Source organism: Helianthus annuus, chromosome 6 (genome assembly GCF_002127325.2).
Source record: "Helianthus annuus cultivar XRQ/B chromosome 6, HanXRQr2.0-SUNRISE, whole genome shotgun sequence".
NCBI classification, from domain to species: domain Eukaryota; kingdom Viridiplantae; phylum Streptophyta; class Magnoliopsida; order Asterales; family Asteraceae; genus Helianthus; species Helianthus annuus.
The window spans coordinates 33,608,642-33,625,755 of NC_035438.2; the positions used below are offsets into that span (position 1 = coordinate 33,608,642).

Below are 17,114 nucleotides of genomic sequence, written 5' to 3' on the forward strand. Positions count from 1 at the left end.
TCAATAAACACAATATGTAGATCTCGCTTCTTTTCCCAATACCTTTCCACCAGTCTTCTTAGAACGTGTATTGCTTCTGTAGTTAACCGCCCTGACATGAAACCAAGTTGATTTACTGTAACCTGAGTTTCTCTTCTAATTCTAGTCTCGATTACTCTTTCCCATAGTTTCATAGTATGACTTAACAACTTAACCCCTCTAAAATTACCACGACATTGTGCGTCTCCTTTGTTCTTATATAAAGGCACCACGTCACTAGTCCTCCACTGATCCGACATCTTTCCAAACTTAAAAGTAAAGTCAAACAAACTAGTCAGCCAATAAACTTCTTCCTCTCTCAAACACTTCCACGCCTCTGTCGGTATATTATCTGGAACAAAAACAAAAGTGATATGAGTTTAACCATTACAAGTATAAAGCTACGTGGATATCAAAAACAAAATTAAAATGTGCCATTTCAAAATATAAAAACATCCATCCTACATAAAGTAGATACAAATGTGTCACCCCATGGCCCATTTGGATAAAATATATGTCATGTGCGACTTTGGGCTCAAGAACTCATCCACCAATTTTCAAAACCAAAGGGCTCACAAGTAATTTCCAAATTGACAGGCGAATATACCAATAATCCACCCACTAGTCATCTCCGTCATCCTTTCTTCTTCTGCCGCCTAAAAAACCCTCAAAACATAAACATTTATCCACAACAAAACCAATAACCAACCTATGGCACTCTCGTTCACATCTCTGGTAACTTTCCCAATCTATTTTCTATAATTATCTTTAGTATACATTACATTACATTGCTTCTTTAATTTGTTTCAATTTGCTCTTTCAGTCAAACATCGGTTCGCTCTCAGCTCCCCGAACCTCATCACCCGCACATCTGACCACAAACAAGTTCGGTAAATGTACGGTGTTAGCGTCTTCGAGCTCTTTATCAGGCTCGCTCCGGTTGTCCTGTTTAACAAACCCTAGGGTTGTTGAGAATAAGTCACGTGCCTTTTCTGTTAGGGCTAGTGCTCAGGTATGTATATGCATTTTGTGTAGTTGTATTTTTAAGTAATTATAATGTTTTTGGATGATTTTTTAATATGTTGAGTAGTTGTTGGTTACATTTATAGTTGTATATAGTTGAGTTGTATATGTGAAGTGTACTGTTTAAAAGATATTGAATGAATATTTTTAGGCTTGTCTTACAATTAGGGCTGGCAATTTTGAAACGAACACGATAACACGACACGAACCTACACGAAGTGATCATGTTTCGTGTTTGGTGTTTGGCCTTAACAGGTTTCGTGTCTAAAACAGGTCGACACGATAATACCTTAACAGGTTTCGTGTCTAAACAGGTTAAAACCCATTAACCTGTTAAGACCTGTTAAGTACATGTTAATGATTAAAAATTAAAAAATATTATATGTGGATTTGGACATGGGGTCATCAATCGTGGGACCTGGGATGAATTATACACAAACAAACGCGGTTCTTTTTCACAATCCAAACCCTAATTTTTAAATCACTCTCACAAACACCACCATTCCCAATTCGGTTCACAGCTTCCCCAATTTGGTCGTGTTCGTGTCTCAAACAGGTTGTGTTCGTGTCTTAACAGGTTGTGTTCATGTCTTAAACATGTCGTGTTCGTGTCTTAAGCAGGTCATGTTCGTGTCTTAACGAGTTGTGTTCGTGTCTTAAACAGGTCGTATGATACGTTGGTAATTTTTTCGTGTCTTAACATGTTGTTTCGTGTAACCTGTTTATTAACAGGTTCGTGTTCGTGTTTCGAAAATCTGACACGACAAGATTTTGTGTCGTGTTTACGTGTTTCGGGTTCGTGTCTTATCGTGTTCGTGTCTTAACAGATCGGGTTGACCTGTTATGCCAGCCCTACTTACAATTATAGATTTGGTTTTAAAAAGCGCGAGGCACACAAAAGCAATAGGGTCTAAAAATGAGGCGCAAAGCGCAGAAGCACACGGTTTTTTGTACGCGAGGCGCAATTTGTTATGTAATTTTTTTTTTTTTTTGTATATTTTCTTTAGGTTTCTAGCATAATTTAGACAATATTTTGACATAGATAAGCTTTATATATGTTTGAATATATAAATTATCTACATGTACAACCTAAAAAGCCAGCTGTACAACATCTTGTAAACGTCGTGCTTTATGTAGGCTGAAGCGATGACCCTTGCGCCTTTTTTAGACCAAGGTTATATAGATAAGGATTTGCAGATTTGAAAATCATGAACATTTAGAAAAAATGAGTCCAGTTGGTGCAACATACGTAGCTTATATTTTTAAGTGTTATTGAGTTTGTATTAGCTTATATTTATGGTTTTTCTACATATAGGAAGTGGCTACACAGGCTAAAGTAACCAACAAAGTCTTCTTTGACATAAGCATTGGAAACCCCGTGGGGAATTCCGTAGGAAGAATTGTGATTGGGCTCTTTGGTGATGATGTGCCTCAAACGGCTGAGAATTTCCGTGCTCTGTGTACAGGTTTACATTCATGTTATTTGTTAATTGGTTTTATTAAGTTTTGATGGACCCATGTAATGAACTTACGGGTAATCTGGTCTCACTTTCAGGAGAGAAAGGTTTTGGCTACAAGGGTTCTGCGTTTCATCGTGTCATCAAGGATTTCATGATTCAAGGAGGAGACTTTGACAAGGGCAATGTATGACTTATTGATCCCGTCTTTGTACTTGCACATTGTCCCGGTGTATTTAACCATGATCTTTGTTGCATTTATTCTGTACACTTGCATGATCATTCATTTGGACATGTCACGTAATATATCTGAATGCTTTTATATTATGCAGGGCACTGGTGGCAAGAGCATATATGGCCGGACATTTAAGGACGAAAACTTTAATCGTGAGTTCGTCTATCCTTAACAAGCCCGTATTAATATTTGGCACATCCTAATATATGTTGAAACATCGCAGTAACGCATACTGGACCTGGAATTGTTAGTATGGCTAATGCAGGACCCAATACTAACGGAAGTCAATTCTTCATATGCACAGTCAAGGTAACCACAATCTGCTGTAGAATGTAGATTATCTGATAACATGATTAAAGGTTAAAAAATGGTATCATATAATCAACGATAAAAAAACGTTATTGGTGTTATCGGTATGATATCGTCTCTTATTGACATTGTTCTGTAATTGTGTGGTGAGCAGACGCCATGGTTGGATCAGCGGCATGTTGTGTTTGGACAAGTTCTGGAGGGCATGGATGTAGTCAAGTTGATCGAGTCACAAGACACTGACAGAGGTGACCGCCCAACAAAGAGAGTTGTTATCAGTGATTGTGGTGAGCTTCCGTTGGTCTAGCCAACTAAGGTCGGCGGTTGTGAGTGTACGAGTTATTGTAGCCTTTTCAGGCAGAGTAGTTAGGACATGAAGAGGTGGTCGGACTATGAGGCTCTGTTCATTTGGATAACATAGATGTGTCAGCGACTATCTTTTAGCCTTCCGTCTATTGATACTGTTTCATAAACAGTTTTCGATTTTGAAATAAAGAGTGGCTTATTTCAGTTAAGATGTGTTTGGATTGTAGGTTCTTGGTATTATGGTTAAGTAATGATTGAAACCCTTGAATTGGGTTTCCTTCACCAAACCCTCCAAGATATATATGCTTCTAACACTTTCCTAAAGATGCAACTATATCGAATTCCTAAGTTTAATTTTCTAATCTATAGTAACTAATTGAAAACATATGTATTAAACGTCGACAATCGAACAAACATGTATGTTTGGATAAAAGATTTGTAATGTTATGGCATTCATTGATCTTTAATGTATCGCATCATGTATATGAGTATGACTTATATGCTTAAAAAGGCTACAATCATTCAAACTTGAAAGAAAATGGGGTTCTAACAGTGTATTTACCAGATATCCAGGTCATGTGTCCCTGACCATAAGGACCTTTTGCGTTATCCTCTTTACCTCGAGTAAATGTTACTTTATATGTCAACTTTTGGTGCAGCCCTGTGAAGCTCAGCTCTTGAGGATGACTGCTAATGCTTACACCCTGCGGGACAGAAATATCCCTGATGGCGTAAGTCGAGTTAGCCATACCAACGTTAGTCACTGTCCTCGAGTATGTTTTGCTATCACCTCTTTTCAGAGATATAGCGAACGAAGGATAATTCAGCTGGGCTTCAGGTATGGTTTTTGAGCAGTTAACTTTCTTTTTAACGATTGTTTGAACATGTTCGGGCGTATATCCTAATCCACAAAGATACGGAATGTAGTCATCAGGTTGGATATCAAAAACAAGCCCTGGCTCGTGAGCTTTCGGTGGGTTTACGTGACCCGAGCCGATGGCAAACACGTTTGCAGGGCGCTCTCTTTCTTCAATAATGGCATGTCCATTTCGATTCACTTGACTCGCCGTTGTCATTATAGCAGACTTGATAGCAGCAGGAGACCATTCCGGGTGGACGCTTTTGATCAGTGCTGCTATGCCTGCAAGATGAGGACAAGCCATTGATGTGCCACGTACGACGTTAAACGCTGCTTTGGTTCCTTTCTGGTGGTCAACCGACTCATTCCAAGCTGCGAGAATGTCAACACCGGGTCCAACAATGTCTGGCTTTAGGATTCCCGGACTTTGGGAATTAGGCCCCCTAGAAGTGAAATAGGATACCTCTGGATCGGTTTTTGCCCCTGCCACGGTTCCTTTGAAAAGGATAGTTGCAGTTGGTGAAGAAGTTGAATTTAGATACTTTTTAATCTCATCCCCTTCTTTGTAACCAACAAATGATGCGGGAAGAACATGAGCTTCGGCGGCTATACTCGCACCACAAAGAATATAATTAGCAATAATCATGGCGGCTCCTCCGGCATCCTTCACTACCTGGCCCTTTACGGTGTTGTCAATATTGCCCACATCACACACTACTACCTTCCCCTTGACGTCAATGCGGTCCAGTGATCCTTCCACGCACAGTGCTGCTAATATATCACCATCTTTGCCGGGGTAAACAAGAGGACGAAGCTTATGATCAAAACCCTTTGGTTGATATAACGATTCGCCATCAAATATCTTCTTGTTTCCGAGAAGAACTGATACGAAACCGATGTTGGGCCAAACCGGGCCAGGTCAAATTGGGTCAGAGCAGTTGCGATTGGATGGGGGGAAAAGAGGCGGAGGAAAAATAATTGGCGGGAAAAAAGACCAAGAAAACAGGGGATTAGTCGAGAATTAAGGAGGTGGAGACGTGGGCAGAAACTGCTGCATATTTTTAGTATTTATATTTCTAGATTTGTCAATTTTTAGGTCGTTGTTTTTGTTTATCTGAATTAGGGTTTTATACCTTAGAAGCGGAGATTAGCCTTCTCGAATTGGCCAACTATCCTGTTCTTGTTTTTGTTTGAATCAATCGAATTTCCAGTTTCTAACATTTGGTTCCATTGCCGGGAATCACACACTCCATCGGAAATTTCTGAAATCCGATACTCAACCGTTTCACCCTTTCAATTATCCAAAATCGAAGATGCCTGCTACACGAGGGAATCCAGATCCTACTCCTTCAAACCCTGACCCTGTGGCTGTCCAATTAGCAGCCATCGCGTCCTCTATGGAGTCCCTACAGAATGATGTTGCTGCTCTCAAGGCACGTGACAAAAAGAAGGAAAAAACTGGCGGGGGGTTTAACCGATTTGATGATGAAGATTCTTCCGGAAGCAATAATCGACACTTCAGACCTCATAACAAGATGGATTTTCCGACTTTCAGTGATGGAGATCCGCGTGGGTGGGTCCTTAAGGCCGAGAAGTATTTCCGGTATTACAACATTCCTGAGGATGAGAAGGTTGATGTGGCGACAATGCATTTTGAAGGTGACGCTCTTGATTTTTACTCATGGCTTTCTACAGATCAGGCGATTGAATTCTGGGATGAACTGGTCCATGCCCTTCATAAAAATTTTGGGCCTGCTGAGTTTCAGAATCCGGACGAACACTTATGCAATGTAAGGCAGACCGGTACTGTGCAAGAATACAGACAGGAATTCGCGAAACGGTCCTCTCGGGTGTCTAACTGGCCCGAGCACTGTCTACTAGGGGTGTTTTTGAATGGGTTAAAAGAAGAACTGAAGGCAGATGTCAGAATTCATAAACCAAGGACGGTTTACAAGGCCATGAGCATTGCCCTCGAGTTTGAGTCCAAATTCAGCCACACCTTATCAGGAAAAACTATCAAGTCTACGGGTGTAGCAACAACAGATTCACGACCAGCCTATTCAAGCAATGTTAACCAAGTTGTTCCCGTCCAAAAACCCACTGAAAACCGCCTCAGCGATGCAGAAAAACAGAGCCGTTACCTCAAGGGTGAATGTTTTCGATGTGGGGATAAATATGGCCCTGGACATCGTTGTAAAACGGGGACGTTCAAACTCCTTGAGATCACGAATGAGGAAGGAGCAGCTGAAAACGAGCAGGAGTGCACCGATGAGCTAGCTAAGATCAGCCTCCACGCGTTATTTGGTCAGACATCTCTAACAACCATGAAACTTCGGGGCCATATAGACAAGGCTGAAATCTTAGTTTTGATTGATAGTGGGTCCACTCACAATTTCATCTCAGATAAGTTGGTCAGTAACCTGAACCTCGTCACCCACTTCATCTCTCCTTTCGGAGTCCAAATCGGGAATGGTGATGTCCTAAAATGCAATCGTATTTGCAAGAATTTGGTGCTGCAGATTGCGAACCTACAAATCAAACAAGACTTCCACCCCTTTGATTTGGGAGGAGCTGATGCGGTACTCGGTATTCAATGGCTTGCAACGCTTAACACGGTTCAAGCAAACTGGAAGGAAATGTTTCTACAATTCACTATCAATGGGAAGGAGTACAAGCTTATGGGACTGCCACCGAATCTGCAGCCATCCGCAACATTTAACCACTTCACTATCGAACCCTTTGAAGAGCACACTTCTGGACCAGCAGCTCAGTTGATTGTCACCCAACTTGAGGACAAGTTGTTTTCCCCGGCAGGAAGTATTGATACGAAACCGATGTTGGGCCAAACCGGGCCAGGTCAAATTGGGTCAGAGCAGTTGCGATTGGATGGGGGGAAAAGAGGCGGAGGAAAAATAATTGGCGGGAAAAAAGACCAAGAAAACAGGGGATTAGTCGAGAATTAAGGAGGTGGAGACGTGGGCAGAAACTGCTGCATATTTTTAGTATTTATATTTCTAGATTTGTCAATTTTTAGGTCGTTGTTTTTGTTTATCTGAATTAGGGTTTTATACCTTAGAAGCGGAGATTAGCCTTCTCGAATTGGCCAACTATCCTGTTCTTGTTTTTGTTTGAATCAATCGAATTTCCAGTTTCTAACAAGAACACTGGTCGTTATTCTTCTATCAATGGTACTAGCCCCGACTGTAAGCATCCATGGGGCCTCATTTGATAATGAACTATCCAGAGGTCCCTCGTTACCTGCTGCGAAACTCACGAAGATCCCTTTCTGCATGGCATTGAATGCGCCTATTGCCATTGAATCTTCATGGAATGGCAACTGATCTCCGCCCAGTGAAAGTGACATCACGTTAACACCGTCTTTAATGGCTGCATCCATGCCTGCTAAGATGTCGCTCAACAAACAATCGTCGGTACATACTTTATACATGGCTAAGTGTGCTAGTGGTGCCATCCCGCTCGCAGTGCCGTTCGCCATGCCAAATACATTTGCGTTGTCTACTGAATTCCCTGCGGCAGTGCTTGAAGTGTGTGTCCCGTGGCCATCCTCGTCCATTGGAGAGATTCCATGAACAAAGCTTCTTAGTCCAATCAGTTTGTTATTACACCCGGCTACCTCACATTTACCCTTCCATGTTGATGGTGGAGCGGGGACGCCATTGTCGTTAAATGAAGGATGCCCGGGAGTAACTCCGGTGTCCATAATCCCAATTATGACCCCCTTCCCTTTGTTCGAGTCTTTCCACAAACCAGAATCTTGGCGCAAGCCCAGAAAGTATGATGACCGAGTTGTTTGCAGCTGATACACACCTTCAGGCCTTACGGATACAACTCCACTCAGGTTCTCAAGTGCCTCTGCTTGATCTACCGACAATTTAGCAGCAAATCCTGTAATCACATGGCGGTACGCATAAACCATCTTTGGCTTCTCGTTTGGGCGGGAAGGTATTTTGGACAAAAAGGAGTTGTACCATTCTTCAATCTCATGCGCCCGAGGAAAGTCTTGGCCTTCAGGTAAGCTTAGGTGAACAATGTAGGTTTTGAGGTCATCGGCTTTGGTTGGAAATACATTGAAAATGACGGTGCAAGTGAGAACTAACACTAAACTGATCGTTGGAAACATTTTGCTTATGATGGTGGAAGATTTTGAGGATATATGCCTAGAGCTGCTCTTGATGCATATTTATATATCATTGAGGGGGTAATCACCGATCAAGTGGACCCTTTTGCATATCGAACAACAGATAGTGATACACACATAAGCTTGAATATTATGCTCACTCAATCGCCTAGAAATAGGAAATTGTTTGTATATGTTTGCTTTAGTTGAGTTTGTTTATTCATACAAATTTCCTTCTCTAGTATATTTCTTGTTGCTTTTAGGATACATACTCAAGTTCCGCATATCGAACAAAAACATCAGTGCTATCCTGTAAAAACGCAAGGAATCACTTTGTGGGCCGGCCTCGAGTGTTTTGTGGCAGGATCTTAGTTGAGTAATCGTGCGTGCATATGGTTACTGCCATTACCGAAGGTTTTCTAAGTCTACAAGTTTGTTTATAAGAAAACGAAATGGCCTAAAACTTGGTAAAAAATGAACAGATGGACTGAACATGATTTATATAAATTGGAGAAGAATATAATTAGTTTTGTTGAACTCTACTGAACGCAAGAATCTTTTGCTAGTGCATTGCTATTTATTGCATTGTGACAAATTTCTTGCTTCAAGTTTTGAAGAACTACCAAAACTTCAATTATCTGAACAACCCAAATTTTAATTTTCTATACTATATCTTCAACTCAATAATAACTAATTTAGTGACGACCTATGCTTTGGTCCATAACACCACCAGTGACAAACACAAAGCCACCACTATAGTTAATTTTGTATGCTAAAAAAGGGAATTGTTTAGTGGCCATTTGACTTTCATAAAGTCAAAAGTAATCACACAATATGCAAAGAAAGTTTTCAGTTGAAATGAAAGCACTTAACAGTAATTTAACTAGTATTTTCAATTACAAGAAAAGATATTATGTAACACCTTAACTTTTATTTATTTGATTGTTTAACCAAGTTAAAATGATTATTAAAATAAATTTGAAAGTTTCTTAATTTGACCTATATTTCCTCCAAACAATTCTTGAATTCATCACTGCTAGGGTTATACTACTAGTCTTAATTTTGTTTTAAAGCTGCTGTGGAACATATAAGGTTAACCACATGAACAATTTCCTTTAACAAAAACAATTTAATAGTTAGTTAAATTGTGTTACTGAAAATAAAATTTAGAAAATTCGTTACTTCTATACGTAATGTGTCACTTTATTAATTATGTACTTGAATAAAATCATTTTAACTAAGATCTTTATATGGTTGAAGTAAGAGAGCAGAAAAAAATACTTTAATTAACTATATCATTTAAATATTTTAATCATTACCGGTTATCAGTGGCGGACCTTGGAATTATTTTCATGGGTGTCACTAATATTTAGTGTTCAAATATTTATCAACTTGATTATATATTTTTTTTCGGTTTGGGTCGGGTCAGACTATTTTGGAAACTCAAAACCAAGCATTATTCAAGCTCAAAATCCTGACCAGTAATTTCTGAAATTTGAATCTTCTTATTCATTCATTAATATACTATAAAATAATTTAGAAAAAAAACTTCAAAATGCCATAATCAAACAGGAATCATCGTACGAACTCTGGTTTGTAAGAATGTAAAAACTTATGTTATCTGATCCATCAGATCAATCCAAGATGCCATATAAATTAAACATTAAGAATTGAACAAACATGTACGTTTGGATAAAAGATTTGAAATGTTACAGCATTCTTTGATCTTTGCTGTATCCCATAATATTACTTATATGAATAAAAAGGCTACGATCGAACTCGGAAGGATCTATTCATTCAAACTTAAAAGAAAATGGGGTTCTAACGGTGTATTTACCAGAAATCCAGGTCATATGTCCTTGGCCATATGGATCTTTCCCCTTATCCTTATGGCTTCGAGTAAACGTTACTTTGAATATTAACTTTTGTTGCATGCCTGTGAAGCTGAGCTCTTGAGGTTGACTGCCATATAGACCTTCCACATTAATGCTTACGCCTGGTGGTACAGAGATATCCCCGATGGTGTAAGTCGAGTTTGCCACACCAACATTAGTGACCGTCCTTGTGTATGTCTTGCTATCTCCTCTTTTCAGAGATATTGCAAAAGAAGGATAATTCAGCTGGGCTTCAGGTATGGTTTTTGAGCAGTTGACTTTCTTTTTAACGATGAGTTGAATTTGTTTAGGTGTATAACCTAATCCACAAAGATAAGGAATGTAGTCGTCCGGTTGGATATCGAAAACAAGCCCTGGCTCATGGGCTTTTGGTGGGTTTACATGACCCGAGCCAGTGGCAAACACGTCTGCAGGGAGGTCTCTTTCGTCTATGATGGCATGTCCATTTCGGCCCACTTGACTTGCCGTGGTCATTATAGCAGACTTGATAGCAGCAGGAGACCATTCCGGGTGGACGCTTTTGATCAGTGCTGCTATGCCTGCAAGATGAGGACAAGCCATTGATGTGCCACGCACGACGTTAAATGCTGCTTTGGTTCCTGTCTGGTGATCGACTGACTCATTCCAAGCTGCGAGAATGTCAACCCCGGGTCCAATAATGTCTGGCTTTAGGATTCCAGGACTTGCAAAGTTAGGCCCCCTTGAAGAGAAACAAGACACCTCTGGATCGGTTTTTGTCCCTGACATGGTTCCAAAGCAGCATTTAACCCTTTGGTCCAGTGATCCTTCCACGCACAGTGCTGCTAATAAATCACCATCTTTGCCGGGGTGAACAAGAGGCCGAAGCTTATGATCAAAACCCTTTGGTTGATATAGCGATTCACCATCAAATATCTTTTTGTTTCCGAGAAGAACACTGGTCCTTATTCTTCTATCAATGGTACTAGCCCCGACTGTAAGCATCCATGGGGCCTCATTTGATAACGAACTATTTAAAGGCCCTCCATTACCTGCTGCAAAACTCACGAAGATCCCTTTCTGTATGGCACTGAATGCGGCTATTGCCGTAGAATCTTCATGGAATGGCAACTGACCTCCACCGAGTGAAATTGACATCACGTTAACACCATCCGCAATAGCTGCATCCATGCCTGCTAAGATGTCACTGGACCAACATTCCGTGCTGTAACATACTTTATACATGGCTAAGTGTGCTAGTGGTGCCATCCCACTTGCAGTGCCATTCGCCATGCCAAATACGTTTGCATTGTCTACTGAATTCCCTGCTGCAGTGCTTGAAGTGTGTGTCCCGTGACCGATCTTATCTATTGGAGAACTTCCGTTAACAAAGTTTCTTATTCCAATCAGTTTGTTATTACACCCTGCCACCTCACATTTACCTTTCCATGTTGATGGTGGAGTGGGGACGCCATTGTCGTTGAATGAAGGATGCCCGGGGGTAATTCCGGAGTCTATAACCCCAATAATGACCCCCTTCCCTTTGTTCGAGTCTTTCCACAAACCTGAATCTTGGCGCAAGCCCAGAAAGTAAGACGAACGAGTTGTTTGTAACTGGTACATACCTTCAGGCCTTACAGATGCAACTCCACTCAAATTCTCTATTGCCTTTGCTTGATCTACCGACATTTTAGCAGCAAATCCTGTAATCACATGGCGGTACACGTAAACCATCTTTGGATTCTCGTTTGAGAGGGAAGCTACTTTGGACAAAAAGGAGTTATACCATTCTTCAATCTCACGGGCCTGAGAAAAATCTTGGCCGTCAGGTAAGCTTAAGTGAACAATGTAGGTTTTGAGGTCATCAGCTTTGGTTGGAAATACATTTAAAATGGTGGTGCAAGTGAGAACTAACACTAAACCGATCGTTGGCAACATTTTGCTTATGAAGGCGGAAGAGTTTAAGGATATATGTCCAGAGCTGCTCTTGATCCATATTTATACAACATTGAGGGGGTGATCACTGATCAAGTGGACCCTGGTATATCGAACTACAGCTAGTTATACACACATGAGCTTGAATATTATGCTCACTCAAACGCCTAGAAGTAGGAAGTTTGTTTGTATAGTGCTATGTATGTTTGCTTTCATTTAGAGATTCTCCATTCATACAAGTTTCCTTCTCTAGTAATATATTTATTATTGATTTTAGGATTATATATTATACAATATTAGTTGTTACAGTTCTCCTTTTTGGTTTATCTAGGAGCATACTCAAGTTTGCATATCAACCAAAACTACAAAAGCAGCAGTGCCTATCCTGTAAACACGCATGGGATCATTTTGTGGGCCGGCCTTGAGTGTTATGTGGCAGGATCTTAGCTGCGTCGTCTTGTACAGTTGTATGCATATGGCTGTTGCCATTACTGAAGGTTCTCTACATCTACAAGTTTGTTTTTCAGAAAACGAAATGGCCTAAACTTGGTAAGAAAATAATTAAACAGACGGACGGACTGCACATGATTCATATAATTTGGAGAAGAATATAACTAGTTTTGTTGAGCTCTTCTGAATGGAAGAATCTTTCGCTGGTGCATTGCTATTTATTGCATTGTGACAACTTTCTTGCTTTTAAGTTTTGGAGAACTATCTACATGATGATGACAACCTAAGCACCTACCCTTCTTTCTGAACAACCAACATTTTAATTTTCTGTTAGTTCTTCAACTCAAGAATAACTAATTAGTAACACTTTAATTTTTATTGATTTAGTTATTTAACTAAGTTAAAACTTTTTTATTACATAATTTCTTTGACCCGTACCGATTTTTACCCGACCCGTTATTTCTTCCTTTCCAACAAAAATTCCTGTATTTTTTACTGCTCAGGTTTTAATAGCTTTGTGCCTTTCAGCCCTTAAAATCACCTAAACCATTATTTGACCATGTTGACCTTGGCTGTTGTGGAATATAATAATCTATTACTTGAACGACTTCCCTAAACAAAAACAATTTCATAGTTTAAACATTTTTACGGCTGTAAATAAATTTGTGCTTACTAAAAATAGAGTTAAGAAAAATCGTTACTTCTTTATGAAATTGTCACTTTATCAATTATATACTTGAATAATGTCATTTTAACTAAGATCTATATATAATTGACGAGAACAGAACTTATTACTTTAACTATCATTATTGGTTATTTAATGCAAGTGATTTAACCTTAAAGTAGTTATATTTTGAGCTAGCATCTTTTAGGGGTGTAGCCGAACTTGAGCTTGAGCTTGAGCTTGGCTTGTTTCAAGCTCTGTATCCAAAGCTTGAGCTCAGCTCGTGAAAAGTTAACGTGAAAAGTAGTAATGTGACAACAGAAACCAGATTTAGTCTTCAGCCTAAAGAGAATACAACTGAAACCAGTACTGACTCCACTAATTTGATCATATAATCAACCATGCATATTCTCTCATTGGCAACTACTTTTCAACCGTCAAAGGTAAGGTTTCCAAACGATCATGACGAGAGTCCTAGGGCTACAGAAGAACGACAACCGTCAGTACATCACCACCATGATATTCGGCTCAATTAGACAAGCTTTCTCAAGCTTCACAGGTTTTGATTTTGTTCACTGTCTTACATATGTCATATGTGTTTCAACGTAAATGTACTTTTCAGTTTTCACCTAATGTCACACTTAGGAAATGTATGACATCTTTTGTTTTGAATATAAGGATAGAAAAACATTTCCAAATATACGTGATTATCATAAATATAAATCCGTTCCAGATTAGAAGTTCCAATTCATCCATACCTCCGTTCCTATCAGAGCAAACCAACTATACAAATAAGCACCCTATTTCCGACACAACCGTTCAAGTGCCATGTTTTCATCACCGCCAAAAGCTTCCAGCGTCTTTTTTACCAACCCTTCAGGGAACCCCATTTCAACCAGCTTCTGCACCTGCGACAAAATTCATACCCCACTACTTATATTATTTAAAGTTTTCGACACAAGTTTGTTACACTTTTATGCATTATTTTTTTAATTTTAATACCTTCCCACTGAACCCACTGGATGAAGCCTTGGCAAAGTCCTCTGTCCAACGCCGAGCTGTAGCAACATATGTAGCATTATCGCTAAGATACTGCAGGGGAGGAAAAATAATTACAGTCGGATAAAAAATAGAAAAAGGTAAAAGTCAAGTGTGATGAGGTAAATGTGTAACCTGTTTGGCAACAACAGCATCTTGGGGATCGTTTGGTTCCGGGGTTGATAACAGAGCTTGTAAGGAAATCAGAGCGGTTTTCAGGTTTAGAGCTGGACTCCAGTTGTTCTTTAGGATATCAAGACATATAGCTCCAGTTTGGCTACTGATATTTGGATGCCTTGAATTTAAAAAAGGTTTACGTCTTAGAATGTAAATTTCGAGTGATAATGTAATAAAACTTCTTTTTCATTTTATTCCCAAATGGGGTTTATAATTTTTATATTTAATAATTCTTACCAAACTTTTGTAGTGAACTTCATTTTAGGAGGCACAAAGGGATACCCATCTGCAAAACATCAGTAAAAAATGAATATCTCAAGACCTAAAATAAACATAACACTATAGATTATAGAAGATGAGTTAAAGCGGTTTTGCAATCAAAGGATACTTTCTGACTTTCTTTCTTGAGTTAAATGCCATTTTAGTCCCTGTGGCTTGGGCCATTTTGCCAGTTTAGTCCAAAGGTTTCATTTTTTGCCTGTGGGTCCAAAAAGGTTTCACCGTTGCCATTTTAGTCCACTAGGTTAACTTCATCCATTTTTTCTGTTAACGTGAAGGGCAATTCGGTCATTTTATATGGCCGAATTGCCCTTCTAGTTCACAGAATTACATATCAAATGACCGAATTGCCCTTCTCGTTAACAGAGAAAATGGATGAAGTTAACCTAGTGAACTAAAATGGCAACGGTGAAACCTTTTTGGACCCACAGGCGAAAAATGAAACCTTTGGACTAAACTGGCAAAATGGCCCAAACCACAGGGACTAAAATGTCATTTAACTCTTCTTTCTTTCTTTCTAAAGCATTACTTGACCTGACTGGCTGGCTGACTCTACACTCTTAAAAGAACGACAAAAGTGATCAATCAAATGAGTAATCACAGCTCTAGGTACTGGCTGTCTCCTTAAACTATCAATGACCACTTAACTGTTAAATAAGAAGCTAAAACTTGCCACAGAAGCTGATATACGAAAATTTGGACTCTTCAAGCAAAACCGAGCATTATCACAGGAAGTAACATATAAACCTCTTCCCTTTGACCACATATGGGACAGCAATGTCTAGTGCTTCACCTATCAAAGTTACCTTGTAAAAGTTTAACATTCTCATTACCTAATTTCCTCAGTTCAATCCATGATCACTTCAGAACAAAGTATTGTAACTACTTTAGTGGAATACTATGGTGACCACTAACACTTTATTCATTGTACATAGTTGTCAATAGCGGTCGCTATAGCGAATAGCGTAGCATACAGGTCGAAGGTATAGGGTATGTAGCCATAAATAGCGGGATTTCAGTTTTTTGTGTTTGTTTTTAAATATAAATAGCGATTAAATATAGCTATAAAATAGCTGGATTTTAGGTTTTTGTTAAATATACATGTAAATTGTAAAATATGGGGTATTTAAATATAATATACATATAATTTTTTTTTTCTAGTGTATCGCTATTCGCCATGTGGCATAGCTATTTGTCGCTATTCGTCACTAACAAATATGATTTGAAGATAGTTAATTCGACAAAAAGTAAAAAAAAAACTACAAACATTCTCTCTTTATACATAATCATTCATTACATTCCTCCTCTTTATGTTTGTTAATCTACAAGTAAACACAGATGCTCAGCTAATAAGCTAGATCAATTTAACATATACAATCAATAAAGTTACAGATCATAAAATTAAACAACAAATCAACACAATCACATAACAACAAACAGCATAAACCGTACAAATATATATGTAAAGAAAATAGACCTGGTAAAGTAATATCGACACCGAATAATCCGCCTTCGTAGGGAGTGGAAAGAGGGCCGGGGATGGTGGCGGTGAGGTGGCGAATGTCGTTCTCGTCGGGAGTTAAAGTCATGCCTACTATGCTTTGATCTTTGTTGAAATGCGTCAGTTCCCTTTGGATCCTCGTTGCATCGGCCATTTTGTTGACAGAAGATCGTTCTAGTGTAAGAGAAGAAAACCCTAACAATTTTGAGTGTATGGCTGCTGCTGCTGTGGAAGTGAAGAAGAAGAACCCTAAATGAAATTGAAATTAGGAGACCCTACTACTCATTGAACAAACTCACTTGTAGGGGTTGCTGTACGTAACAGCTAGGCAACCTTGTCTAAAAATCATCTCTTTTTTTTAAATGTTTTTTTTTTTTCTTTTGAGGAAGTTGTTCACGAGTCGAGCCGAGCCGAGCCAGGGTAAGCTTCGGCTCGATTTTTTGGCTCAATTTTGAAAAGAAAAATAAAACATAACTCTCCAAATTCAGTAGTCTAAAATATTTTTTAATAGTTCAAAAGAACATACCCAAACCAAAATCAAGTTTAACAACACAAAATAAGTTCTAAATTTCAACGAAAGACAATATAGGTTCATTAGCATAGTCCGAGCTAAAAATAAAATATATTAAAAGTAAATTAATCCGAACTAAGCCAAGCTAGTAAGCAAGAGCCAACCGAGCCAATCTGACTCATTACGAGCTCCAAACCAAGCTATATCAAGAAGCTTTTTCCAAACTAAATTTAAGCGAGCACCAAACTACAAGCTTTTTGGATAACCCTATAAGGGAATACTAATTTGATAATAAAATACTGGATTTTTTATATTTAAAAATAGAAGAAGATAATAAAGTATAAAAGTAAATAAAATGTCA

The 17,114-nt window shown here is 39.0% G+C and overlaps 4 protein-coding genes across 4 annotated transcripts; 1 reads left to right on the top strand and 3 right to left on the bottom strand.

Annotated features, from left to right (window-relative positions):
- The first annotated feature begins 595 nt into the window (after positions 1–595).
- Positions 596–3,557, top strand: LOC110865198 (photosynthetic NDH subunit of lumenal location 5, chloroplastic). Its single transcript, XM_022114419.2, has 7 exons — positions 596–753; positions 842–1,030; positions 2,357–2,507; positions 2,597–2,685; positions 2,831–2,885; positions 2,957–3,042; positions 3,197–3,557. The coding sequence occupies exons 1-7, from the start codon at positions 730–732 to the stop codon at positions 3,347–3,349; spliced, it is 747 nt and encodes a 248-aa protein (XP_021970111.1). The 5' UTR covers positions 596–729; the 3' UTR covers positions 3,350–3,557.
- Positions 3,558–3,866: 309 nt separating this feature from the next.
- On the bottom strand, positions 3,867–8,348 carry LOC110944609 (subtilisin-like protease). The gene is made up of 2 exons (XM_022186265.2): positions 7,373–8,348; positions 3,867–5,089 (listed from the first exon to the last, which is right to left on the bottom strand). The coding sequence occupies exons 1-2, from the start codon at positions 8,346–8,348 to the stop codon at positions 3,867–3,869; spliced, it is 2,199 nt and encodes a 732-aa protein (XP_022041957.1).
- Positions 8,349–10,092: 1,744 nt separating this feature from the next.
- On the bottom strand, positions 10,093–12,151 carry LOC110865197 (subtilisin-like protease). The gene has a single exon (XM_022114418.2). It carries the CDS (start codon positions 12,134–12,136, stop codon positions 10,139–10,141), a length of 1,998 nt encoding a protein of 665 aa, XP_021970110.1. The 5' UTR covers positions 12,137–12,151; the 3' UTR covers positions 10,093–10,138.
- Positions 12,152–13,927: 1,776 nt separating this feature from the next.
- LOC110865194 (ubiquitin-conjugating enzyme E2 27) lies at positions 13,928–16,553 on the bottom strand. The gene is made up of 5 exons (XM_022114417.2): positions 16,219–16,553; positions 14,700–14,748; positions 14,421–14,580; positions 14,250–14,339; positions 13,928–14,155 (listed from the first exon to the last, which is right to left on the bottom strand). Exons 1-5 carry the CDS (start codon positions 16,394–16,396, stop codon positions 14,048–14,050), a joined length of 585 nt encoding a protein of 194 aa, XP_021970109.1. The 5' UTR covers positions 16,397–16,553; the 3' UTR covers positions 13,928–14,047.
- Positions 16,554–17,114: the final 561 nt, after the last annotated feature.